Raw genomic sequence first — 25694 nt, 5'->3', positions numbered from 1 at the left:
GTGTCTGTGAAGAAGGAAATGTGCAAGCATGGGTGGGTACACACATGTACCACGTGTGTGCAGGTGTCTGTGCGTGCATGTGCAAGCACATGCGTGTCACTAGTGTGCACTCGTGTCTGTGTGTACCATGTGTGTGCAGGTGTCTGTGCGTGCACGTGCAAGCACGTGCATGTCACTAGTGTGCACTCATGTCTGTGTGTGTACCACGTGTGTGCAGGTGTCTGTGCGTGCACGTGCAAGCACATGCGTGTCACTAGTGTGCACTCGTGTCTGTGTGTGTACCATGTGTGTGCAGGTGTCTGTGCGTGCACGTGCAAGCACATGCGTGTCACTAGTGTGCACTCATGTCTGTGTGTGTACCACGTGTGTGCAGGTGTCTGTGCGTGCACGTGCAAGCACATGCATGTCACTAGTGCGCACTCATGTCTGTGTGTGTTCGGGTGGGCCCTCCAGCATGTTTGTGTGTGTGTGTGCACCCATGTGTGCAGGTGCTGCACACGTTTTCTTATATGAGTTCATTGCACTTCTGGGAAGGCATAACAGGAATGGGTGTCTCTGGGGAGGGCGTGGGGGACAGACGACCCCAGTGGAGAACCCATCCCTTCACCCAGGGTTGCCCCCGAGACAGAGTTGCAGGTTAGTTTCCTGAGACCTCCAACCACCTGAGCTGCTTCTAACTTCTAACGTGTGGTTGCAGTTCCCTATGCATCTGCAATGTCCATGAAGCCGTCCAGCAGGACATGGAGGAGGGTGTTGGCTGTCCTGCTCAGCAGAGGGTGTAAACCCTTTGGGGAGGGGGGAGATAAACAACCATCCTGAATCCTGAGCCGCTGGGGGCAAAATGAGATCCCAGGAAGGAAAAGGGAGACGCCTGCTGCTGGTAGGGCCGTCAAAGGCCAGGGAGCCATGTGCACCAGGTGACAGCCAAGCAGCAATCCCATAGCAGCCTCTGCTTTTCATTCTTCAAGTCAGGGACCCGCTACCATGGAGGGCCCGGGGGTCACAACCTCGTTCAAGTCAGGGACCTGCTGCCATGGAAGGCCAGGGACCTGCATGACCTTGTTCAAGGTCGGGCCAGCGGATCTGATGTGCAGCCGTCCATCACCATGTCAGGCTGTTTTACGACCAGGCACAGCCTGGTTATCAGCCCCCAGCATGATGTCACTCAAGTGAAGTAATTTACAGGTAACAGACGGGAGAGGGCTGCCTGCACCAGCTGTCTGTCCACATATCCATCCTCACTGGAGCCCAGGCAGGGTCGGGGACAAAGATCCCTGCATCACCCCCTCCCAGGGGTCAGCCGGCCGGCTGTCTCTCTGTCCATGTGCCTGCGCTGTGGCTCCATGCCCTCCCTCTGCGGGGACTCCGGGGCCTGGAAGCTGGTGGAAAACAGGACATTCGCCATCTCTACAGCCACAGGCTTGCTCCCAACAACAGACGGGGAGATGACCCGCACAAGCGCGATTATGTCTCCCCCAGAACAAGTTCCCTGAGTCCCTCCCCGGAGGACCCCTCACTCACGAGAGTTGCCTGGTGACCCAGCCGGGAGGGCCTGCAAGACCAGACTGGGTTATAAAAATAACACAGTGCCCACGAGCTCTGTTTCCATTTTCTGCTCCCCTTTTCTCGGCAGCCACCTCAAGGCCCAGCTGGGTCATCCACAGGGCAAGCTGTGTGTAAGGCCGGGGTCTCCCTTCACTAAGCCTGGGGACAGGGTGAGTGATGATGCCCCCACCCAGCCACATGGACCCTCTAAGGGCTGAGGACCTAGAAATGCAGGATCTGGAAGAGCCAGTCATGGACTAGGGTAGGGGGCAGTGGCCAGAGGAGCAGGCAGACAGCAAGGGCAGAGGAGAGGCAGCAGACAGAGCAGGGCAGGCCCAAGAGCGCCCCGGAGTGGGGTTCCAACCTTTGGCCCCCGCAGGCCTGGCCCTGGTTCTCATCTATGCCATGGCGTGACAGCTCACGGGAATCGCCCCCGCTCACCAGGCAGCCATGAGCCTTAAAGGAGTCAAAACACAGAAGCTCCCGGGCCAGTCAGGTGTGTGAGAGACCCTCAGGGAACCTAGTGACAGCGGTGCCGATGACAGTGTCAAAAGCAGCCGGAGTGCAGGGGGCCCTTCCCCCTGCAGTCGCTGCCCCTGCCCCCAGAAGGGGGCCCACCCCAAGGCGGCCTTGGGCTCCAGAGCTCAGCCCTCCCTGCAGGAGAGGTGCACGCACCTGTGTCCACAGTGACTTGTACACCCACGTGGCCCCCAAGCCCCTCCCCATTGTACCTCTGGAGAGTCCCCGCCCCAACCTCCCTCACCATGCTGAGTTTTGAAGTTCCTGTTGGGCTTCGAGAGGCCCTGGAACCCTCCACCTGGACCCCACCTCGTTCTCCCCAAGGGGCAGGAGGAGTCAGCAGACAACCCAGATCAGGGAAGAGGGGCCTCAGAGTGCGGAAGGCAGGGGTGGGGCTGACTTTGAACTGGCTTTTCCCACCCAGAAGGGAGGGTGCATGGGGCTTATCTGAATACCTGGGGGAGGACACAGAATGCCCCTGACCTCCCAGCCTGTCCCCACCCCAGGCCCCACCCAGGCAGCCTGGGCTTCCTTCCCTGAGCCCCCACCTATAGAAGGGCAGACCCTGGGAGGCTGGGGTTGGGGGTAGAGCTCTGGCAGGTGACCCAGACAGCTAGCTGCGCCCTAAGGAGCTGGCTCCTGGGCCCTACCCCAGGGGTGGCCCTGAGGTACCCAAGGAGAGGCCTGGGTCCCTCTTGGGGGCTGGCCTAGAGGCCCTGCCCCCTCCTTTTTTCCCCAGGAGGCCTGTTTTCCTTTCTGATGCATGTGTCTAAGTGAGGGATTCCCAAGCTTTGGGTTGGGAAGAAGCAGCTGCTGCGCAAATGACCCCAGAACCCAGCTGGCTGGGAGGGCCTGTCCCACCCCAGGACCCAACTCCCCAGCCACTCAGGCCCTGGTCCTCACTTTGCCTAAGGCCCCTCATGCAGCCGCTGTCGGACCTGAAATCATGGATTTTGGCTCTGTCTGGTCACCAGGGGGTTAACAAGCCAACTCTCTTATCTCCGGGGTTGAGAGATAGCCCCCACTCCCCCAGACCCCAGGCCGACTCTGGTTAGGTTCCCAGGTTGGGAAGCCTAGAGGGGTCTCAGAGAGGGGTAATCAGGACTGACCTCAGGGTAGAAATTCTTCCACCCACCACGGTAGCTCTGATCTCTGGGCCCAGCACCCAGCTCCACAGCCTCCTCCATTGCAGCTGAGACCATGGGGCTCCAGCCCTCTGCTCCCCTCACCTGGCACCCCCTTGGCCTCCATGTGGTGCCAGCTGAGTGCAAGTCCCAGGGAGACACCAAAGGACCCAGTCACACTAACTCCTCCCCAAGCCAGTGTGAGGGGCAGGCAATGAGGGCCACAGAGACAGTGCTGCGGGCTCAGCGCCTGGGCCGCTGGTGAACCTCCCCCGGGAGATGCGCATTCGCGAGCCCTGGGGGCCTTTGGCACTGTGCGTTTCCAGGATCCCCGCCCCCTCTCCTGCCCCGCCCACTGCGGAAGAGAGAAAGATGAGATCCACTGGCGGGGTCTGCAGGGGGTAGGGTGAGGAGGGTTCTGTTCCGACAGGGGGAAGCGCGTGGGGAATGGGTACTAGGGCAGCCTGTTGGGGTGATGTGGACCCAGGGGCCCTGAGGGTGGGAGAGGAGGCAGAGACTGCTGTGGGGGAAGCACTGGGAGCGGAGAGTAAAGGGGATAATGAAGACCCCTAAGCCCCCTCCCAATGGGACATACCTAGGCTTTTGAAGAATCCAGAGCCTCTGGGGAACCTTCCATGGGGTCCCCCGCCCAGGTGAGAGTGGAACCCTTGCTTGCCATCTTTCAGGGGCCGTAGGTGACCTGATGTGCACCCCAAATTCTAGTCTTGTGCAGGAGTAGAGGGAGAGGACTGAGTGCCCACCCCTCCACAGGTGGAGAGCACCCTGACCAATGGTGGAGGTGATGGCCCATTTCTGCAAACGAAAAACATTCATTGCCCCAAGTGCAGCAGCCAAGGGCCCTCCAGTGAGCCCTGCTCCCAGGGATGGTGGTCCAGCGCCTGCTGTAAGGTGGCTGGAAAGTATGGCCTGGTGGGGAGGCTGGATCATCAGTCAGTGAAGCTGCTTGGAGGACACTTTCAGCAGGGTGCTGGCACCTTCAGGGTCACCCAGGGAGTGCCAGGGGCCACCTCCAGACCCGAGTGGCCTCCCACCCTTCCTACATTTCTAGTGCCTTGAGGAGACTCTTTTGAGAATTCCCCACACAGTGAAAGTACCCCGGCCAAGGGGTGGAGGCAAGGAGCTACGCAGGGACCTTGGGGAATGGAAGTGCCTCCAGACGGAGGCTGCCCACCCGACCTGCATCCCCAGCAGGGAATGAGAGGGGACAGTGGCCCTGCTTGGTCACTGAGGAAGCTGCTGGACTCCCGCTGGACTTCGCGGGTGCAGTGGCCATGGAACAGGATCTGAGTTCAGGGGAACGGAGCTGGGCTGGGCTGTCACTTTGGGAGCCGGATCCCTGCTAAAGGCCCCAGACCAAGGGCGCAATGAAGAGTCCACACCACCATATCCATGATCGCTGCACAGCCAGGGTCACAGACTTATCCACCGCAGCCCCAGACACTTAACCAGCCTTAGCGGCAGCCCGCCGTTAACACCCATTAAGAGGGAGGACTTCAAAAGCCCTAACACATTTAGAGAAGTCTCGGCGTCGGAGGTCCTCCGGGTCGGCGGTGCCGAGCACCTGGCTGGTTCGTGTGGCCCGCGTTGGCAAGGACTCAGCGCTGGCTGCCCCGTGCCGTGTGCGTCCGGTCGCCTTTCCCGCGGAGCCCCGAGCGCCGGGCCTGCTTCGGTCACGTGGCACCGAGGCCGCAGCCCTGGCTCTGACCCCGCGGGGAGGGAGGGGAGGGCCCCCGGGAGGGAAGGGGCGGCGCGGCGGGGGCGGGCCAGGTCCGGGCGGAGCTGTGCCGAGGGGCGGCGGAGGAGCCGGGATTCGCGAAACTGCAAGGACCCCGGCTTCCAGTCTGCAACCCGCCGCCCGCCGCGCCCTCGCGCCTTCGGATCCTCACGACCAGCGGGCAAGTACCGCAGCCGGACCCGGCCGCTTGCCCCTACCCAGCCGGGCTCCTTCTCCCAGAGCCCAAAGCCTGCGCCCTGCGGACCCCCCGGTTTCTCCTTCTCTGTGCCCACTGAGCCTACCTGTGAACCTCGGAAGCCCCGGCTGTGAAAGAGGTGAGCTCCGCACTGTGGCTGAGCCCGGATGCCCCACGGGCCGCTAGAGTCGCCCCTGCCCCTGCCATCCTGTCCCCGCGGGTTCCTGCCCCAGGAACCTCCAAGCTGGGGATCCAGAAGCGCGGCCCGAGCGACAGCACCTGTGGGGCACAGTAGCCGTGACCTGGACGCCTGTCCCTCTCGTCTACAGGTCAAGGCCGCGCCAGGGAAGATGTACCAGAGCCTGGCGCTGGCCCCGAGCCCCGGTCAGACCGCCTACGCGGACTCGGGCGCCTTTTTGCACACGCCAGGCGCCGGCTCCCCGGTGTTTGTGCCGCCCGCGCGGGTCCCCTCCATGCTGCCCTACCTGCCGGCGTGCGAACCGGGCCCGCAGGCTCCCGCAATCACTGCGCACCCCGGCTGGGCGCAGGCGGCCGCGGCAGACTCGTCAGCGTTTGGCTCCGGCAGCCCCCACGCACCGGCCGCTCCGCCGCCCGGGACCACGGCCTTCCCGTTTGCGCACAGTTCCCCGGGGCCCGGAGGTGGCACGGGGACCCGGGACAACGGCGCCTTTCAGGGCGCGATGCTGGCTCGGGAGCAGTACCCAGCAGCGCTCGGGAGGCCCGTGAGCTCCTCGTACCCCACAGCCTACCCCGCCTACATGAGCGCCGAAGTGGCCCCGTCCTGGACTTCCGGACCCCTGGACGGCAGCGTCCTGCACAGCTTACAGGGCCTCCCGGCTGGCCTCCCTGGCCGCAGAGCCCCCTTCGGTGAGTGCGGGACTGGGAACTGGCTCCACTGACCAGGGTCCTGGGCTCTGGCGGTTCTGGCATGTGCAAACCCGCACCCTGCGAAATGCCCCCCTCTCCAGAGTCAGGGCTTTCTCTGCCAGGTGGGACACCAGCCTGGGGCAGGCCCAGACCCCGGGGGACATGTAAGCCTGGGTGGAACCCGGCGGCTGCTGGCACCTCACCCACACCAAGATGAAAACCCGGTCTTGAGATCCTTCATACACATATCTGTGTTTTCACTTTTCGTTCATCCAAACCCAGTATTCTGGGATGATACCATTTAGAGCCTATGTCTTAAACGGTTTTTATGAAAAGTTTGGGAAATGGCTTTTTTTTTTTTAAGCTCAAAATTCTCGTTTATTTAAGTACACCACCACATTCGTCTCTGTTTTAAAATGTTTACATATTCTAATTTGAGACCCAGTCCCAGTCCCTCTCTGGGATCTAAATTTGAGTGATCGGATTCCAGACCTGTAAAGCTGAGATTTGCTCCCCACCCCGCTTCTGAGTAATGGGCGCCACGGACACTTTCTCACTCGCACTCCCCCAAAACCAAGGGCCATTCCTTTTTTTTGCTGCTCCGGTCTTTTAGCCTACACTCCTCCTCAGCTCCTCGGCAGCAGCGGCGCAGGAAGCGGGATCCACTTGACCCGGCCGCCTAGGCGCCCCACGCCTGGCGCCCACCCCCGGCCAGGCGATGATTGATCCCCGCCCCGCCCCCACCCGATCCTGCCGCCCAAGTGTCGCCAGCGCCCGGCCAGGTCTGGAGGGGCCTGGAGGCCGCGCCGCTGTGGCCGTGTGTGCTGCTCAAGTGGGAGGACTGTGCCGAGACCACGAAAGCTGACAGTGAAGGCGCCACCGTCCCTGTAGGGTCCCGCGATCCCTGACTGCCCCTCCGATCGACCCTCGAGGGTCTTCTGCCAGTGTAGACGCTCCTGCCTCCCCAGTGGTCAAAATTAGCGATGCTGGACCCCGTTCTGAGTAGGGCAGTTAGTTCCCTGTTGCCCTACCCAGGGTTGCGTTTATTAACTCTCCCCCGACCTTATAAAGCAGCCCTGACAAATGACTTAAATCTGGCACAAACATCGCTGTGTGTGAATTTAAACTTAAAAAGAAAGTTAGACAAATTAAATTAGCAAAATAAAGGCACAAAGGGGAAGGAGAGGAAAAGGTGGTGCGAACGCGGCGGCTCGCGGCTCCCAGGAAGGGCCCGAGCCTCGTCCAGCGGCTGCCCGCCTTGCTCCCGCAGCGGCTGAGCTCCTGGAGGAGTTCCCGGGCGAGGGGCGCGAGTGCGTCAACTGCGGGGCCCTGTCCACGCCGCTGTGGCGCCGCGACGGCACCGGCCACTACCTGTGCAACGCCTGCGGCCTCTACCACAAGATGAACGGTGTCAACCGGCCCCTCGTGCGGCCGCAGAAGCGCCTGGTGAGTGCGGGTGGCCAGGCTGGTCTTCCTCGATCACAGCCTGGGAGCCAGTGGAGCTCTGGGAGCGGGAGGGGAGGCTCGGGCAGGATGACAGCACCTGGCCCACTGCCACGGGCCCCCCTGCGCTGGGGGCCACTCCTCCAGAGGGTCTTCGGGGTCTCCCCCAAGGGGCTGGGCTTCCCTGAGCTCCACACTGAACCTCCTGGGCCAGGATCACTGTGTGCCGGCTGGGGACTCAGCCGTGTGACTCTGGGGACTTTGGGCTGCCAGGTGGTGGGGCGGTGGAGAGGCAAGATGACCTGGCCCCCAGGTGGGACTGGAGGGAAAAGTGGCTGCTGGATGCTGGCTTTGTGGGCTGACAGTGACTCGTACAGGGGACAGACACTGGGACCGCTGCCCCTGATACTGCAGGGATGGGTCCAGACCAGGTGTATGGTTGTTCGCTGGGCAAAACTCATTTTCACTTTTGCTTCTCTGCTGTACAGCTGGTAGGCGAAGTAGGGGACTGGGCTCCCAAGTTTTGCCCGCAGCAGGGCAGAGTCTCCAGAAGCTGTGTAAAGGTTTCAAGTTGCTTTGTTCTCTGCTGTTTCACAGGCAAACTTTGATGGTCAAGTAATTCTGTCAGAAATTCCATCTGTCCAAAGTCGAGGGGCCGCAGGGGCTTCTTCCTGGGTCCGGGCTAAGGCTTGTGGGAGCCCTACAGGTGGCTTGTTCTGGTGTCAGGACTTGGAGTATGGAAGGGCTTTCCATGGCAGATGCTGTGGGATGGTCCTGCCACAGCTGCGGGGCGGTCAGTCACAGGCCTTTACTGGAAACGTGAAGCCCCAGCTATGGCAGCACCGGGGCTGGACGCTCTGAGGCCCCAAAATGGGTGGGCAGGGAGCAGGACTGAGGCGTTCAGCAGCTTGAGGGCAGCTGCTGTTTCTCTTCCTCTGGTCTGGCCTGGATTCGGAGGCTCCGTGGGTCCCCCACCTCTCTGCACCCATGTGGATCCAATTGCAGAGAGGGTCGCCCTCGGAGTTCACAGCACCCCCACTGTTGTTTCTGCCTGTATTCATGCCCACAGCCCAGACAATGTCTGGGAAGGGGAAACTGAGCCCAAGGGAGAGGGTCCTAGGGGGCCGTGACCCAGGCTGGCTCCCTCCTCTGATTCCCTGTACTCTTCTGGGGCCAGCCCTGAACCGGGTGCCAAGTACACAGGAGAAGTGGGCCATCCTCTCCACCTCTTCCCTTGCAGGGTTCACCTCCCTGCAGAAAATTCCTAACTTGGGGGTGGGCAGGCAGAGGCCACCATCTGCACGCTGAGGCATCTACCTTCACAACAGCCAGGTGACCACCAGGGGCTTCCCTGGACTTGCAGCCGGCTAGCGGCAACCCCAGGCTCAGACCAGGACTGTGGCCTCGAGCTCCCACAATGCCCCACTCACGCTCAGCCTCCTGACCCTGCCCTGAGTCTTCTTGTCTAGCCCCCTGTGAGCCGAATTCGGGAACTGCCCATTACCTGCTGGAAAGGGAAATTGGACAGCCGTGGCCAGTGCCATGGGTGGGCTGAGGACAGACAGGCGCTTGGCCTGGTGAAGCCTCGGTTTCCAAGTCTGGGGACATGAAATAATTAGCTTTGGGGTGCCATCTAGGGTGGGGGAATCCCTGCACGTCTGCTTGTCTCCCTGAGGCCGCAGGGCCTGGAAGGTGGGCAGCCTGCTTGCCCTGACTCCAGGCCCACATGGACCTGAATGTAAAGCACAGCCAGGAAGTGTTTGCTGAGTGGTGCTGAGGTTCAGGGCATCCTCATGGCCCCACTACTCCCCGTGTCTCCCTGAGCAGGCTCCTGGGGGGCTCCTCTCACTGGCTGCAGGGTGCTTGCCTGTCCCTCAGGGTGGCCCCACTGCTCACCAGGTGGCTGGTCCTTGCAGGGCCAGGCTCCATGTGAAAACCCCAAGATTCTCAGAGTCCTGAGGCCAGAGCCCAGCCCATGTGCTCCTGGCCAAGGAGGTGCTGGGCTGGTCACCCCAGGCTTGCCCCCACTCTGGGGTCTCACTCTCCCTGGAGTGTGAGCAGAAGTGATGGCCCAGGAGGGCCCTCTCCAGGAAGAGCTGGGCCCGCCCTCCTTTAAATAATTCCAAACGTCCTAGAAGCTTGTCACCAAGAATACAGGAATGTGACGATGACAAGTGTGCGTCGCCCCCTCCCAGCAGGAGCCCCTGGCTGTTCTACCCTGTGCCTCCTGTGTGTATCCTGGGCCGTAGGGTGAGGCTTACACCTTTGACCCGAGGCTTCGGTCAGTGAAGACGAGTAGAGGGGGTTGTCGCAGTGGCTCTGCTGACATGTGCCTGTGGCCAGGGTCTCTGCGAGTGCCCCTCGGCCTGGCCTGACCTCTGAACATCGGAGCCCAGAAGCCAGACTCTGAGGACAGCAGGCCTGTGAGCCTAAGACTGGTTCTGGCCCAGCTCCAGGACGTGGCTGTGCCACGGACAGCCCAGCTTCCTTGGAACACTCACCAGCTCCGGGTGAGCCTTCCTGCACAGCAAACCTGGCACATGCTGCCCCAAGTGTGGGGACGGGGGTCCCACGTCCATCAGGCTAAGTGTCCCCAGGTCTCCCCGCCAAGAGCACGCGGAGGACCTGTTTGAAATGGCCGCGTCTTTGCTGCTCCACCATCTGCAGACTTTACTTTCCCAACACCCTCTCCAGAGCCCCCCATCCCTTCCAGCCCCCCACCTGGCTCCAGCTGCCTCCTACCCTCATTCCTCTGGATGCCTAGATCCTTGTGGAACCTGGCACTCAGGCCAGCTCTGCCACTGGCTTTGAAGTTCCACTTCTTTTGAAAAGAACCAACTGAAAGAGAAAAAGAAAACGCAGCCTGGAGAGGCCCAGCGATTAGGGGGCCCTGAGAGTGGCCAGGCCTGGCCGCCTGGCCTGGCCGTGAGCACGGAAGGACAGAGGGAGGCTCCGGGTGTCCGCAGATGGCCCCGGGGCTGTGGCCACGGGGTGTGATCAGCCAAGGGAGGAGGTTCTGTCCACCCCGGGACCACCCCCTCGCCCTGGCCACTCGTCTGAGCTTCAGTTCCCCACCCCCTGTAAGACGCAGGCACTGAGGGGACGGAAAAAGATGAATCAGCAAGCGCTTCGGAGAATTCTGTCAAAGTCATTCTTTTACCCATTTTCTTGATTTTAATCTGATTTCCAGTTTATGGATTTTAATCTACGGTCACTGGAGAAATGTTCAAACGTGAGTTTTGGGTTTCACTACGCCCTTGGGGTCCAGGTGGTGGGTTCACACCACCTGAGGTTGTGTCCTGTGTACACTCGGTCCGCCTGAGGAAGTTTCTACCCACCACCACCTGAGGTGGTGTGTGTAGTTCTGCTGCTTCCTAGATGCATGGGCAACTCTGGGGGACACGTGGGGGCGCGTGTGTCTGCAGTGGTGCCCACGTGTGTGCAGCTGTGTGGTGTGCTGTTGAAAACAGTGCTGGCATGAAGGCCTTGCGTGGGTCTCTTTACGCCCTTGCGATAGTGTTCCTATAGAAAGGATTTTAGCAGGAAGTGGCCAGACAGCCCAGGAGACAGCACTCCTGTGACTCCTGAGTTTCAGTGATGCTAACTTTTTTTTTGTTTGTTTTTGGAATGTGGGATGGCAGTGTGAACTCTAAGGGGGCAAAAGTTGGTAAGAGCCCCTGAGGGTCCCAGCTGGTTTGGAGGCGAGGGGCCTCAAGCCATGGTACTCCTGGTCTGAAGGCACAGCAGGAGTAAGGGACCATGATGTAACCCGGGAAGGTGGGTCAGGGTGACCAGACTGATTACTAAATGCACAGTTAGGTGTGAATTTCACACAAGCAACAAATAGCATTTTAAATGTGTCCCAAATATTGCATAGAGCGTACTTACAGAAAATATTTACTGTTTATCTGAAATTCAATTCTAACTGGGCATCCTGTTTGCGTGTTTGTTTGTTCAATCTAGGAACCTTGGGGAAGTCCCAAGACCTCCTCCCACCTTAAGAAGATGAATGGACTGGGGGCTCAGGAGATTCTGGACCGGGGCAGGCAGCAGGGATGGGAGGAGATGCTGCCTCATGTGGGACAGTGGGCTCTGGGGGGTGGCGCGCCTCCATGTGGGCATAGCTCCCTGCAGCCGAGAGGCAGGTGGAAGGGAGGAAAGGGGGCAGGGAGGAGGGAGACTCGAGTAGTGTCCAGTAAAAGCAGCTGCTCTCTAGACAAGGTCAGGATGTGGTTGCCAGCTCTCCAGGGTGGTGTCAGTCTGGGGGCCACTTGACTGGGGGGTTGGGGTTCCTGTATCAGGGCCGTGTCCCACCATCTGCCCCAGGGCTGTGGCCACCACTGCCCTTCCACTTCTGCTGGGCCCGGGCCAGCCACCAGCTCTCTGCACTCCAACCAGGGCGCAGGTCCACCCCTAGGCCCCTGGGGAGACCACTGGTGATGCCTGCCAGGCTGGACATCAGGCCCCACACAGCTGTGGCCTGGAGGCTGCCGGCCAGAGGGTGGGGTCTCCCCAGCCAGGCCAGGAGCTCCCGCCCTGCCCTCCCTCTGGAGCCTCCTAGGCCTCATCCCTTCCCTGTCTTGTGGCCCTTGTGCCCCAGATCCCAAGGCAGAGTCCTGCCCTGGAGATCAGAGGCCAGGCCTCAGACTAAACAGAACGGATTCCCTGGGGCCTCTGACAGCTGCCCAACCTGGGGAGGGAGGAGAGGAGGCTTTTCCAGGTCTGCGTTTTCTTAGAAATGATTGGTGGGGGGTCTCCAGACAGGCCCCACTCTCCTTCCTGGGCCAGTGAGCAGCAAGGGCAGGTGTGGACACCCGCTGCCCACTGTCTGGTGCAAGCAGTTAAGCTGAGCATGTGCTCAGAGCCCCAAGTCTTCGGAGGCAGGCCCCCTGAATGTTCAGTCTGGGGCCTGACCTGAGGGGGCCCTGTGGCCCCTAGGGATGCTGTTCCACCACAGAAATACAGAGTGAAGGCCCAGTGTTGGTTAAAAAGAGGCCACAATGGAAACCCAACAGCCTGTGTGTCCTGCACTTCTCGTAAGATCCTGACCCCACAATGGACCTAGGCAGGTCTGCTGTCACCCCAATTTTATTGATAGGCAAGCTGAGGCCCAGAAGGATGAAGTGATCTGTCCCAGGGCTCCTGGGAGCTAGGTCAAAGCTCCTGCCCACAAGGAATCCTGGGCAGCCTCAGGACCTTAGCACCCAAAGGCCTCTCACCCAGCCCCTTGCATACCCAACCCCATAACTGGTCAGCCCTGAGTCCAGTGTCCATCCTCCCACTCGGCTGCACCTGCCACACTCACCCAGCCTCCCATCCACAGTCCTCATCCCGCCGGGCCGGCCTCTGCTGCACCAACTGCCACACCACCACCACCACCCTCTGGCGGCGCAACGCAGACGGCGAGCCAGTGTGCAACGCCTGCGGGCTCTACATGAAGCTGCACGGGGTGAGCAGGGCCATGGGGCTGCCGGCACAAGTGGACCCCCTGGCCTGAGACGGGGCTGAGGAACAGGGCAGGGTGTCGATCAGGCAGGGCCTGGGCTGAGTGGATACATGCCTGTACACATGTGGCCCCACTGCCCATACCATGCACACACGTTACTGTTAGATTGATGGTACAGACAGGCTCTCGGAAACCATAGCTTCACTGCAGCTTCACTGCAGCCATTCAGCTAGGACAGAGGCTAGACACCTCCAGGGCTCTTCTGGACCCCCGCAGCCCCCAGTCCCGGGAAGCTGGCGTGGGACAGGCTTCGCCCCGCCCTGCCTGGAGGAAAGCACTGATCCTGGCGCGTAGCAACTCCCCAAACAGGGCTGCAGCAGTGACCGGCTCTGCAGGGCTGAGATCTGGGCAGATGGCCGTGCAAGAGGCCACGGGGGTGACCGCAGACAGTGACTAGCCATCCACCGCTGCCACCCTGCCAGGTACCGCGGCCCCTGGCGATGAAGAAAGAGAGCATCCAGACACGAAAACGGAAGCCGAAGAACATTGCCAAGACCAAGGGCTCCTCAGGTGCGGGGTCCAGGGCTGGGAGAGGCCTCCCATGGGGCCCACGTTTTCCTGTGAAATCACTCTGGGTGCCTCACATTCCACCATTAGAGATTCACATGTTTGGTGCAAGCATCATCTTCCTGAAGTACAAGTCCCTGCCACTGCCCTGGCTGGGAAAGGGGCTGGGGTGGCCTGAGTTCATGGCGTGGGGCAGGGGCTCCGGTGGAGGAGGCCACCCCCACCCCCACTCCATGTTACCAAATCTACAGTGTCTATAAATGCCCCATCTTCCCCCACCCCCACCAGGGTCTTCAGGGCACACCACAGCCTCCCCACAAGCCTCTGTCCCTGACCCAGAGGTTTCAGCAGCCACTTTGAAGCCCGAGCCCAGCCTGGCATCCCCTTCATGCCCTGGGCCCAGTGTCACCTCCCAGGTAAGGAGGACGGGGTGGGTAGGGTGCACAGAGCTGGTTCCCAGGCATTTCCAGGAGGAACCCTGGCATCTCGGCCAGGTCAGAGCCCCCACGGTCCCCTCCTAGAAACTTGGGGCTGGACACACAGCTGGCCGATGGAGCTGGGGGGTGCCCTGTGGCCGACGCTGACTGAGAGCTCTTCTGAGGTTATCACATCATTCCTCACAAAGGAGTACCCACACCAATTCCAGGAGCTGAGGAAGCCCTCCTGTCAAAGGGCTCCCACCCTCAGGTGGGCCAGCCAGCTGTTCCCAAGGCTCACACATGGCCCGTCCTCCCTGCAGGGCTCTGCACAGGTGGATGACCCCCTGGCCCCCAGCCACTTGGAGTTCAAGTTCGAGCCTGAGGACTTTGCTTTGCCTTCTGCAGCCCTGGGCCAGCAGGCTGGCCTTGGCGGGGCCCTGCGCCAGGAGGCCTGGTGTGCACTGGCCTTAGCCTAGGTACCTGGGCACCCCATGGACCCACCTTGCTGCCTCTTTACTCCAACACAAAAAGAGACTTCCAGGCCTGCTGCCAGAAGAGACTGGAGCCAGATGGACCTGGAGGTGCTGGGTGTCCCTCAGCGCGGCAGCCACAGCCTTCTGTGTAGATGGGAGGAGGGCTCAAGCCCCCTCCCTGGGCAGCAAGGAACCTTCAAGTGGTGTGCGAGGCTCTGGCTGCCCCAGGGCTCCCAGCCCCTACTTGAGGTCTGTCGTCAGCGCTTGTCATCATCATGTTTACAGGTGGTAGCAGCAGGAGAAAACCCACCTTCCTGCTGTAAAACCAAGATCACAGGTGACACAACTGAGGCCAGGCAGCAGCGGGGGATGAGGGGGCCGCCAGACACGGGCTTCCCCGGCCTCCCTCAGGCTGCCCACTCCCCATGTTTGATGGATAGAGACACGGCATGGAGACCTTGCCCCTCCTTGGAGCATGGGACAGCCAGGGACAGATGGGCAGGTTGGGCACTGTACCAGGACGCCACCCCAAGGGGCCGATCACATTATAGTCATCGTGGACCGGTATTTATTTGTATGGTTTTCCCCAGACGGGGCAGTAAAGAGCCTTCCTTGTTCTGACTGAATCTGTGGCTATATTGTGACCATTTCGTACGTCAAGGTGCCTGGGACCCCCATTCTGACCCATAGGGGCACTCTCAGGGCCGATGGTGGGGTGACCACAGGTCCTGGCTCATCTGGGTCTGTCCCAACAGCATCACCAATAACATCCCCCACCCCAAGGCTGGATGACAAATTAGCTGTTGTGCTGGGTAGAGGCACCTCTGCCCAAGGAGCTGACAATGGCTCTCGGCCTGACGCCAGAGGCAGCAGAGAGCGGGGCCCCCTGCAGAAGGGGCACTCCCTCCCTCCCATCCTGCAGCTGCCCTTCACCAACAAGACTTTCTGATTTTTCCACGGAAGCCAGAAACCGTGCTTTCTTTTTTATAATGTAAAATCTTCCAACTGAAAGCTTTTGCCTCCAACTCCCAATTTAATTCTGAAATCTTACGTTCTGTAAACCATCTAGAACGGCCACTGTTGCACCATCCTATGTAAAAACGTCTCCTTCATATTTAAGAACACTCATCCTTCCTGAACGTGTCCCTTCATTCTGAGTCTGTACCCCAAGATTCAACCAGCTGCATCTCCATGTGACCTTGTCTTTTTTTTTTTTTTTAAAGACAAATGACACCATCAGAAAACATGTAACATAGAAACTTGATTTTGCTCTCCTCTCCCCATCACCAGTGGGTTCTGGGCCTCACCCCTGCCTGCCGGGATCCATTCAGGTCATTTCTCCTTCCAGAAACACGTCACCAGGGACCGGGCTGCGGGACCTCACTGGCCATCCTGTGTCATGCCAGGGGCAAGTCCTAAGGACTTGACGAGGCCCCTGAACACCGGGCGCCTTTGAGGTTGCCACCAGCACAAGGGTGGGACACTGGGTGGAGCAGCCCAGGGACTGCACTTTGAGAAGTCACCACTTGGAGGTCAGGCAGACTCCAGTGGAGTCCCTGTCCCTATCCTGGCCTGGAGCTCTAGGGGAGGGGGAGGGGCAGCAAACGTCCCCCTGTGGAGGGAAGGGGTGATGCGGACAGAGGAGGCGGCGGGGAGTACTGGGTGAGGACCCTGTGGCAGTGCCTCCACTCGGTGGTCGTGGTGGGAGCGGCGCTCCTCCAGTGAGCACCACACCCTGTGTGGACCAGCGAGTCTCCGAGTCCTCCCTCCGAAGGGCAGGCGCCGGTCCCTTTCTCCCCCACGAGAGACAAGCACCTGAGAAGTGGCAGGCGGCTCCCAGAGGACACAAGGCGCGGGGACCCTGCAGGGCACTGAGCAAGCTGAGCAGCCTTCCTGGAGGTGCCCGCAGCTCAGTGAGCAGAGCGCGAGAGGGAGGAGGGGGCTGAACGCCCCACCCAGGAAGAGAGGTCCTGAGAAGGAGTGTTTGGCAAAGAGGAAGGAAGAGGCCATCTCTTCCTCTTTTTCATCATTTTTAAGGACGAGCCTGGGATAGGGGAGGCCGAGCCCCCACCTCTGGACCTGAGGAGCTTCAGGGAAGAGCATCTCAGTTTAAGCCTTTCTCCCCAGCCTCTCTTCAGGACCCGGAAGCTGTCAGGACCAGAGCCTGAATATAGCCGCCTGGCACCCCACTTCCTGCAGCCCTTCCTCCCGCCTGCTGGCCCCGCGGCTCTGCCTGGCTGGCCATAAACAACCGGATGAGCCGAGGAGGCTGGCAGGCGTGGGCAGCCCCAGGCCGCTTATCAGACGACAGGACGGAAAGAAAGGCCACTTCATCTGTGCTGCCTGCTGCCCGCACCTCATTTCCCACGTCTTTCAAACTAGAGCAGCATCCAGGGAGCCTGGGTGGAGGGGGCCACAGCTCCTCCAGCTGGGGGCCACAGCTCCTCCAGCCGGGGAAGCTCCCTCCATCCATGGGAAATGTCCACTGAGCCCCGCTGCGCTCTGTCCTGGGTACCTGGGGAAGGGAGATCAGACTGGGTGGGAAAGCTGGAAAACTGGGGGCATGGCATAGAAACAGGGAGACCCAGGGGCATTGGGCTTTTTGATCCAGGAAAAGCATTTTCAGAGCACCCTTCTCCCCACTTAAAGCTCTTAACCTGTTGCCTCACTCCAGACGCAGAACAGAGAGGCTGACAGCATCCCAGGGCAGTGTGGAAGCAGAGCAGCTCCTCCCCACAGCCTGTATGCACATCCCAAGGAGGATGTCAGGGTGGTGATCCCCAGTACCCTGCTTTCCCCAGTCTTGATGCCATCAGTCAGCAGTATATCCCCTGCACACAGCAGGCACATGTTTATCCTGTGGGCCCTTTAGTTGGGCCATCGCCACCACACAAGCCGCCTGCACCAGCTCAGCCCTCCAGGGCAGCCAGGCTGCCGTGTCCAGCTGTGCCCAGAGCCCCCAAGCTTCCTGGTGGGGTTGAGGCCAAAGTTAGTTTCCCCTTCGTTATTGAAAAACGTGGCTCTTTAAAAATGGGTGCCAATTCTGTAAGCCTCTCATATAAAAAAGTCATGTGCTTCTTAAGAAGTGAAAATCGTCCTTTGGAGGAAGCAATGCAGGTTACCCACTCTTTATTTGACCAGATAAGGGCCTTTCTTGGACAAGACCTGCTGCTGTCGCCATCGTCCTAGGCAAGCCATTCTGCCACCAAGCACGCAGGCCGCAGCCTCGGGGGACAGGGCGTTAGATGTGTAGCCCTCCCTGCCCTCCCTCTGCCACAAGCCTGGGGGCAGTTCACAGGGCTCAGGCAGTTGTCCTCCAGGGTGCCCAGCCCCCACGTAGACCCCTACTCAGCAGAGGGGAAAGGAGGTCAAAGAGATCTAGCACCCCTCGGCTGTGAGGCTGCAGGCCTCAGGGTGCCCCGTTCTGCTCACGTGCACCTCAGTGGGGGCTGAACGAGCTCCAAAGAGGAGGGGGCTGGTGAGTCGCACAGTCCCACTGGAGCCAGGGTGGAGGGGGTCGGCCCTCAAAGACCACGTGGAAGCCATGGGGGGCAGCCCCCCCTGCAATGCCCCGCGAGGCCCGCCAAGATGTTGACACGGACGGCTCCAGCCGCCTTATTTATTATCTGATAAAGGGTTCTCGGCACCGCGGGTGGACGGCGTCTGGCCGCGCTGGGGCCTGGGAGAGGGAGGAGGCTGGGTGGGGGCCGGGGGCCGGAGCAGGCCTCCACACTGGACTCTGGGGCAGGACACACGGAGGAATCTAGACTTTTCCTTCTCCAGCCAACAGCCTTCCTTCACTGCCAACAAGCCTACAGGCCAAGGAGAAGCCCTGCTCCTGCACAGGGAGCCCCAAGGACCTCCTGAATGGGTGTCACACCTCCTGAGAACTGCACCCCACCCTGTGCTCCCCCTGGTTCCCAGGAAACCCTCAGCGGGGGGGGCCTCCTCTTCATCCACCCCCTCCCACCCAATTACTGCTGCAGCCCATCCCCCACCCCGCTGCTTGGCCAGAAGCTCAGACTTTCCATGATGCAAATCTGGGCCTGTTTCTCCTTTGGTTGCAAACGCTCTGGCCCAGGTACTGCCCAACAACTGCATGGATGGTCCAGCTACCACCAACTCGTGGCCTCAGGGACCCCCTCCCAGCACCTGCATCACTTGGGTACGGGGACCCTTGCTGACCTCCAAACACGTCACTCCTCCGGGCCTTTCTATGGGCTGTTCCTTCTGACTGTGCACCTAACCAGGGTGTGGTCCTCAGGGGTCAAGACCCCTGATGCCACCTCCTCCACAGAGCCTTCCTCGGGCAGTCAGAATCCGAAGGCCTCCACCAGGCAGGGTTGTCATAGAAACAACCTAGACGAACAACAAGAGGGGAATGTATGTGGTAAGCCTCCTAAGAGCATTTGGCAATTACAGCTTAGTCTAGAGTTTTTTCCCTGAATCTTCTTTTTTTTATGACCAAGAAGGAGACAACTAGGGGCCATCCGTGGGGTCTCCATGTTCAGACCTGCCCACCAACATCACCAGCTCCTTGTGCAAATGAGAGAGACCCACATGAGGCTGCATCGGAAGGGAGTTGGGGGGCTCCAGGACAGGCAGGGGCCATCTGGGGCCCCTTGGGGGCCTGGTCATCCCAGGGACCATATCAGAACCCTCAGACATCTCTCCCAGGCGATGGGCTGCCCATGGCCCCCGGTGCTGCCCCCTTCAGCAAGGATGCCTCCTCCCAGCTGGTCACTTCCTGTCTGAGCATCCTAAAGTCTAATCCCCACCAATCAAGGCAGGGCCCGGCCCGGTGCCTCCCCTGCAGTGCTGCAGCCATCCTGACACCTGCCCATTCCGTAACCACAGATTTGAATATTCCTGTGCTCGCCTGGTCTCGCCCACTAGAACACAGCTTCCCTGTAAGCAGAGGCCTTGTCCAATCCATTCCCCTGTGTCTGGCAATGAGCCCAGTGCCGGGTCAACGCTCAGTGATGGAGGAATGAATGCATGGATAGACTATGGCCACGGCCCCTGCTGACTTGTGGGATTGGGCTGACTAGTCACCTCCACAAAGCTCATGCATCTACCTGGGGGTGATGGGCTTCTGACTGCCTTTTGTCACCTGTTGGGGCTCTCAGTCCTGCTGGGGATGCCAGCAACAGGGACAAAAGGCATAGGGGGCCTGGGCATGGGGTGTCCCCAGAAATACAGATGTGAAATGAGTCCCTGTGCTTATCCTGGGTTGGGGGCTGGGTGGGCTGGGGGGCTCTGATATGTCCCTGGATGTTCTCAGGCCTGGACAGCCATGAGCAGGGACCAGGAAAGGGAGGGGCCACTCAAAGTGCCGCCCGACGGGCAGGCCTCACCCCAGAAGACCCATGGATGTTGGCCAGGCTGTGTCGGCCAGATTCTAGTTCCCAGAAGCTTGGAAACGACTCTGGGAGGGGAAGGGCAGGAGGCTCCACCGTGCTCTGAGGGCTTCACTTCTGGCCTCTGACCTCATCGCTTCCGAGTCATATCTCCTGTGTGTAAAATGGGCCAAGTGGTTGGAGGTCACAATTTCCAAGTTCAGTTCTGGCATTTCTTTGCTTTTTAATATGCAGAGGCGCTCAGAACACAGTCACAGGCTGGGCCTTTTGTCTTGACCTCGCAGAGACCCTGGTGGCCAGGAATACCCACCGCAGGCCGCGTGGAGGGAGTCAGGCTGCCCACCTGTGCAAGGAGAGGAGTGAGGCCGTGTCGGGGGAGGATGGAGACAGAGGACAAGGCGTGATGTTGACCCCTGACCTCCCCACCCCCAGGGTCTGGCAGTCACAGCCCCTCTCCCCATGGCCTGTGCTGGGCCATGTGTCCCTGGGGTGACACTGGGGGCTGAGAGACCCAAGGAGTTCCCCAGCCCCTCTTGTCTGCACTGTGCTGCCTCTCGGAAGACAAGGCAGATACGGGGGGAGGGGGGGTGACAGAGCCCTGCCACAGGTGAAGCAGGTGAGATCTACCAAAGAATTTGAAGGACATACTCCCCAAAATTTTCGTGTGTGTCAGGCAGGACTGCTGACCACAGGCTAAGACCAGCCGTGTCCCTCTCACAGAAGTCCTTCCAGCAAGTCCAAAATGGGCTGGGGGGCTGGTGGTGAGAGGAGTCTGGAGGGGGCCTCACACTGCTGGGCCTGTTGGTCAAGAGGAGCCCTTCAACCTCCTCACTGGGGAGCTTCCCTGATGGGGGTGCCTGACTCCCCCAGGCAGAACTCAGAGGTCACCCAAGGGCACTGGCGAGCTTGAGGCCAGCCTTCAGACCCCCGAGGCTGATCACTACCTTAACCCACCCAGGAAACCAGAGATCCTGGGCTTGAGGGTTGAGGGTGGCATCCCCCCGGAGGACAGGAATGGTCCTCAACTTGAAGGCAGCCCCCACTGGCCATTCTCTCAACCCTGGGAGCAAGGGCTGGGGAAAAGGGACAGAAGGAGGGCTGGGGACAGGACTGACCCTTGGCTCCGGTCACAACGGGTGGTCTGATTTCCTCAACCAAGTCCGGAAGTCCGTCCCAGACACATGGGAATAAAATCAGCTGAGATGAATGGCTTTGGGGGTCCTCCCCCCAGGGAGCCCCTCCTGGGTTCCAGAAGGGTGGGGAGGGGACAGTCACCCTCCATGAGCTCCTCCAAGTCCTCAGTACAGAGCCCGGAGCCCTGAAATCACAGCCCAGTGGTTAGAGAGAGCGTAATGGGTTTCTCTGACGCTTTTAAACTAAACACAGAAAACCCTTAAAGCAGTGGCCTCCTTAAATCAACAGCTCTGAGCCAGCACGTGCCGCCCACTGACGATCGGGGTTCTCCTCAAGCCGCGCCAGGATTTTCTGGAGAAAGATTTAAGGCCCGCCAGCCCGGCCCCATGAACCTTCCTAACTAAAACACGGGGCCATCCGCTTCCGGCCTGCTGGTCACTGAGAAGTGGCCACTCCCCCGCTCTCGTCCCTAGCGGTTTCCTGCACTGTGGCCCCCAGACTCTGCGGAGCGCCCTGGCCACGCGCAGATAAATCTCCCTTGTTTATTTTATGAATGAGAGGGGACATTAAATACTCAAACGAAGTACGTCTCTGCACTCTGGGGCCAAGAGACACTTAAAGCGCCGGCCCTCCCTGGGGCCCTTAGTCGTGTCTGACTGTTTGAGACTCCATGGACTGCAGCACGCCAGGCTTCCCTGTCCTTCACTACCTCCTGGAGTTTGCTCAAACTTATGTCCATTGAATCGGTGATACTACCTAACCATCTCATCCTCTGTTGCCCCCTTCTCCTTCTACCCTCAATCTTTCCCAGCATCAGGGTCTTTTCCAATGAATCAGCTCTTCGCATCAGGTAGCCAAAGTATTGAAGCTTCAGCTTCAGTCCTTCCAATGAATATTCAGGATTGATTTCCTTTAGGATTGACGGCTTTGATCTACTTTCAGTCCAAGGGATTCTCAAGTCGTCTCCAGAGGCTGCTCTGAAACACCCCTGGCCCACTCCATTGCCCCCTCACCATCCCTCTACACACTCCCACCCCTGTCCCAACTGCAGGATCCCACCCCCTGGGCCTCAGCCCAGCTCCAGCTTCCTTGAGACTCAGCTACTCCACCGGTGCTCCCCAAACCCCCACACACATGGCTGCTCCCCCAACAAGGTGGGGGGCTCCCAGCCTCTCGCCCTCTCCTGCCTCCCCCAGATCCCAGCTCTGAGACAGGCGTGCAGCAGGCATTCCATAAAGGCCAGTCTTGGGCGGGTGAGGATGGAGGGGGCCCAGGGCCCATGCCAGGCCTGCAGAGAGTGGGCTGGGAGCTCCTCCACTCTCCAGACCCAGACGTACCTCACGCTCCTGTTCCCTCTGCCCCAACGGAGACACATGGAGAAGAACCCTGTCAGAATGACAATAGGCTCTAAAAATACCCAGAGGGCAGGCAGGATTTCCCAGGAACATCGTAAGTTCTGTCCAGCGGAAGTTATAAATACCAAATAATGCTAATTCGGAGTCATCAGTCATCCGGGGACAGCCTTGTCCTTTGTGACGGCAAGGGATGTTTTTCCAGATTAGTGATTTATTGCTCTTTACAGTTAAATCCAGCTACAGTCAAAAAGAGGAAAAATGGAAAAAACAGAGTTTCCCTGGAGCCACTGAGAGCCAGGGCAGTGCCTGGACCACCTCTGTCCTGGCCCCCAGGCCTGTGAGCAGTCCCTGCCACTGCCCCCACCTGCCCCTCGTCAGCAGCCCTGACTCAGGTTCCCTCAGGGTCCCAAAGTTGTCCTTTGTTGCTGTTCAGTCACTCAGCTGTGTCCCACTCTGCGACCCCATGGACTGCAGCACACCAGGCTTCTCTGTCCTTCACCATCTCCCGGAGTGCGCTCAAACTCTTTTTCATTGGGTGATGCCATTCAACCATTTCATCCCCTGTCGCCCCCTTCTCCTGCCCTCAATCTTTCCCAGAGCCATCCTTGATCTTCCCCAAAGCATGTCCTGGCCTGCCCCCTAAGTGAGGCTCTACTTCTGGCGATTGCTCTGCCCCTCAGGCCACAGGTGACCTGAAACCTCCCTCCACCAACCCCTGCCTTCCTTATCCTCCCTGGTGTCTGCCTCCCAAGCTCAGCCCTCCAGAGCCCTGTGACTCCCCAGGGCCCAGCAAGCACCACACTTACCCGCCCTCCAGCCTCTGCCCGCCTACTCCTCGCAGACCCCTGCCGGAGCCCTCATCCCCCACCTCCCCACTCTCACACTCCTGGCCTGGGCTCTGGTCTGCCCTCTCCCTAGACTGTCCCCACTGGGGTCTTGTAGGCTCCTGGTGTGGCCATCCACCTGGGGCCCAGCACAAAACTGGGCACTGTCAGTCCCCCAGGGACACACCAGCAAGTGCCGCAGCCTCTTCAGGGAAATGCAGAGGCTTCTGGGCTCCTGTGGCACAGACCTGCCCTGGACGGAAAGGTGGGGAACACAGGGGCTGCAGGGCCCAGATCACGCAGGCCCAGGCCTCCTCTGACACCAGGACAGGCATGGGTCAGTTAAGAAAAGCCAGGTGGTCAAGGAAGGGTGGCCCACGTCCTAGCGCCCTGGGCGGGGCAGCGGGGGTTAATGGCCCTAGAGACATCTGCCACAAGCGGGGTGCATGGGGATCCCAGTGCAAAGGTCCCAGAGAAAAGAAAAACAGCCATAAACCAAAGGGCAGCATTCCAATGAACAGAGCGTTCAGACAGCAGCTGGTGCCCAGTGGAGGAGACTGTGGGTGCTGGGACTTCCCAGGCCACTGGGCTTAGGCAGGAGAGCGTCAGGTGGGGACACTGGGCTGGGGGATGCACACCCCTGTGGTGGCCAGGAAAGACATCAGGGCAGGATGATGACTGTGAGGGAATGAGCCCAGGGACAGGCATGGCTGTGCACACGTCACTCCTGGAGTGTGCGTCCCAGACAAGCCCACTTGGGTTCAAGGGAAGCAGTAGAGACCCTTCTCATGGGAAGAGTCCCTGGGCCCGCCCCAAGGAAATGAATCCTAAGTTGCTGGTTCCTCTCTGGGTCCCTCCAGGCAGCAGCCCAGGTACCAGCAATGGACGTGGGCTGAAGGGCCGACCCACCACTTACCACGCGGGACTGGAGCGTGAGTGCAGAAGGTGGAAGGGCAGGCACGATGGTGGGCCACCCATCTCCCAATGGCTCAGAGCAGTGACCACGTCAGCTCACAGCTGCCACCACTCCAGAGAATGGCCCTGGGCAGTGGGGGACCAGGAGATCCCTAGGGACAGATCCCCACCATGCAGGGGCAGCCATGGCTTGAGATAGACAGACAGAGGCAGGGGACTGAATCTGTGTATTTCCTGCTCCGGAGGGCCCTCATTCACCACCATCAACACCACCACCACCCCCTGGTGGGGAGCAGGCTGAAGCTGGTCTCCAGTTGAGACCACCTCCTAGCTGATACCACCTCCTTGCTCGGTGTCCCCAGCCCCACCCTGCCTCCCACCACCTCTCCCTGAGAACCCTCCCAGGGAGTCACTGCACAGGAGTCTTGTCTCAGACTCTGCTTCCAAGGAACCTAATCTGTCGGGTCCCGGGGTTGGGACAAAGTCTGGGAACCAAGGCTGCACTCAAGACAGCTGTCCCAGCACTGTCTCCGCCTGACCAGGTCTCTAGCTCAGTTCTCTACCAGCTTCAAGCCAGGTGCAGAGGGGAGAGCTGGCCCTGCCCGCCTCCTGGAGGAGGGGGAGAGCTGGCCCTGCCCCCCTCCTGGAGGTGTGGGAGAGCTGGCCCTGCCCCTCTCCTGCAGGAGTGGGAGAGCTGGCCCTGCCCACCTCCTGCAGGAGGGGGAGAGCTGGCCCTGCCCCCCTCCTGGAGAAGTGGAGGAGGGGAGGGAAGGGAACCAGGGCCCGTGGGTCCCCTCCATGACACTCAGTGAGGCAGAATCTTGAGGTGGCCTCGCTCCATCCCAAACCCCAGCCAGTCAGACTCCGCGGTTAGTTTCCTCCCTGAAGAGGAAGATTGAGACAGCCTTTGAGGAGGACAGAAACCCCAGGCACAGCAACCCTCCACGTCCCCTCGTCAATGATAGATGGGGTGGGTTTTCCATTCAGCCTCCTGGCGGACACCCCAGAAGGATCCAGCCACCTGGGTGGGGTGGAGGTGGTGCCAGCTCTGCTGCCAGGCAGAGGTGTCTGCTGATGCCCCCGGGAAGGAAGGGACCTGACGGGGAGCCAGCGGCCAGGGGAGGGGAGACTCAGATTTTCCGATGACAGCAGGGTGGCCAGAGGCCCGGCTGATGAGCGGACGGCCCCTTCATCCCCACTGGGTCTGCCTCTGCAAACAGTAGCCAGTCACAGCCACAGGACGTGGCCCGGGGCTTTCCCAGGGAGGCCCAGACGAGGAGCCAGTGTCAGATGTGCCCTCCCTGAGTGGGTGGCGGCCTCCCAGGGCCTTAGCCAGCTCCGGGCTCCAGAAATGGGCCATAGGTCCCTCACGCAGTTCTTACACCCACATAGGACAGAACAAACTGAGTTGCAAAGAGGATGAGGATGAAGGCTCCTCAGTGGGAGGGATGAACGGAGGGAGGTCCTCAGGGCCCCCAGGGAAGCAGCTGCTCTGTCCCATGTAGTCACCAGGTCCTGCAGCCGAGGCCCAGCACATGCCTTACCAATGGGCCAGCAACTGGACAGTGGTCAGCACAGGCCATCAGCGCTGGCCCCACATATCCTCCAAACATCCAGGGGCAAGACCTGGCTGCACAACCCCACCCCTGCATGTGCCACGGCATCAGGGAGGGGCAGGTGCAGGCTGGTCAGGAGTGAAGACCCCGGCCACACCCCATGGGTCCATCCCAGGCCTGCACCTGCTGACTGCG

The 25694-nt window shown here is 60.2% G+C and overlaps 1 protein-coding gene across 1 annotated transcript; it reads left to right on the top strand.

Annotated features, from left to right (window-relative positions):
- Positions 1-4976: 4976 nt before the first annotated feature.
- On the top strand, positions 4977-14981 carry GATA5 (GATA binding protein 5). The gene is made up of 7 exons (XM_006072302.4): positions 4977-5258; positions 5449-6007; positions 7278-7453; positions 12774-12899; positions 13379-13466; positions 13752-13879; positions 14203-14981. Exons 2-7 carry the CDS (start codon positions 5470-5472, stop codon positions 14356-14358), a joined length of 1212 nt encoding a protein of 403 aa, XP_006072364.1. The 5' UTR covers positions 4977-5258; positions 5449-5469; the 3' UTR covers positions 14359-14981.
- Positions 14982-25694: the final 10713 nt, after the last annotated feature.

The sequence above is a fragment of the Bubalus bubalis genome, chromosome 14, assembly GCF_019923935.1.
Source record: "Bubalus bubalis isolate 160015118507 breed Murrah chromosome 14, NDDB_SH_1, whole genome shotgun sequence".
Classification (NCBI taxonomy): Eukaryota; Metazoa; Chordata; class Mammalia; order Artiodactyla; family Bovidae; genus Bubalus; species Bubalus bubalis.
The sequence above is the reverse complement of the archived record's forward strand: the minus strand, read 5'-3'. Positions and strand labels throughout refer to the sequence as shown.

Bases quoted from the DNA above. Each gene is read 5' to 3' on its own strand.
- GATA5 (XM_006072302.4), top strand. From the start codon at position 5,470: ATGTACCAGAGCCTGGCGCTGGCCCCGAGCCCCGGTCAGACCGCCTAC. The intron at 13,467-13,751 runs GTGCGGGGTCCA...CACCCCCACCAG, and splicing joins CAAGACCAAGGGCTCCTCAG to GGTCTTCAGGGCACACCACA. The intron at 13,880-14,202 runs GTAAGGAGGACG...TCCTCCCTGCAG, and splicing joins GGCCCAGTGTCACCTCCCAG to GGCTCTGCACAGGTGGATGA.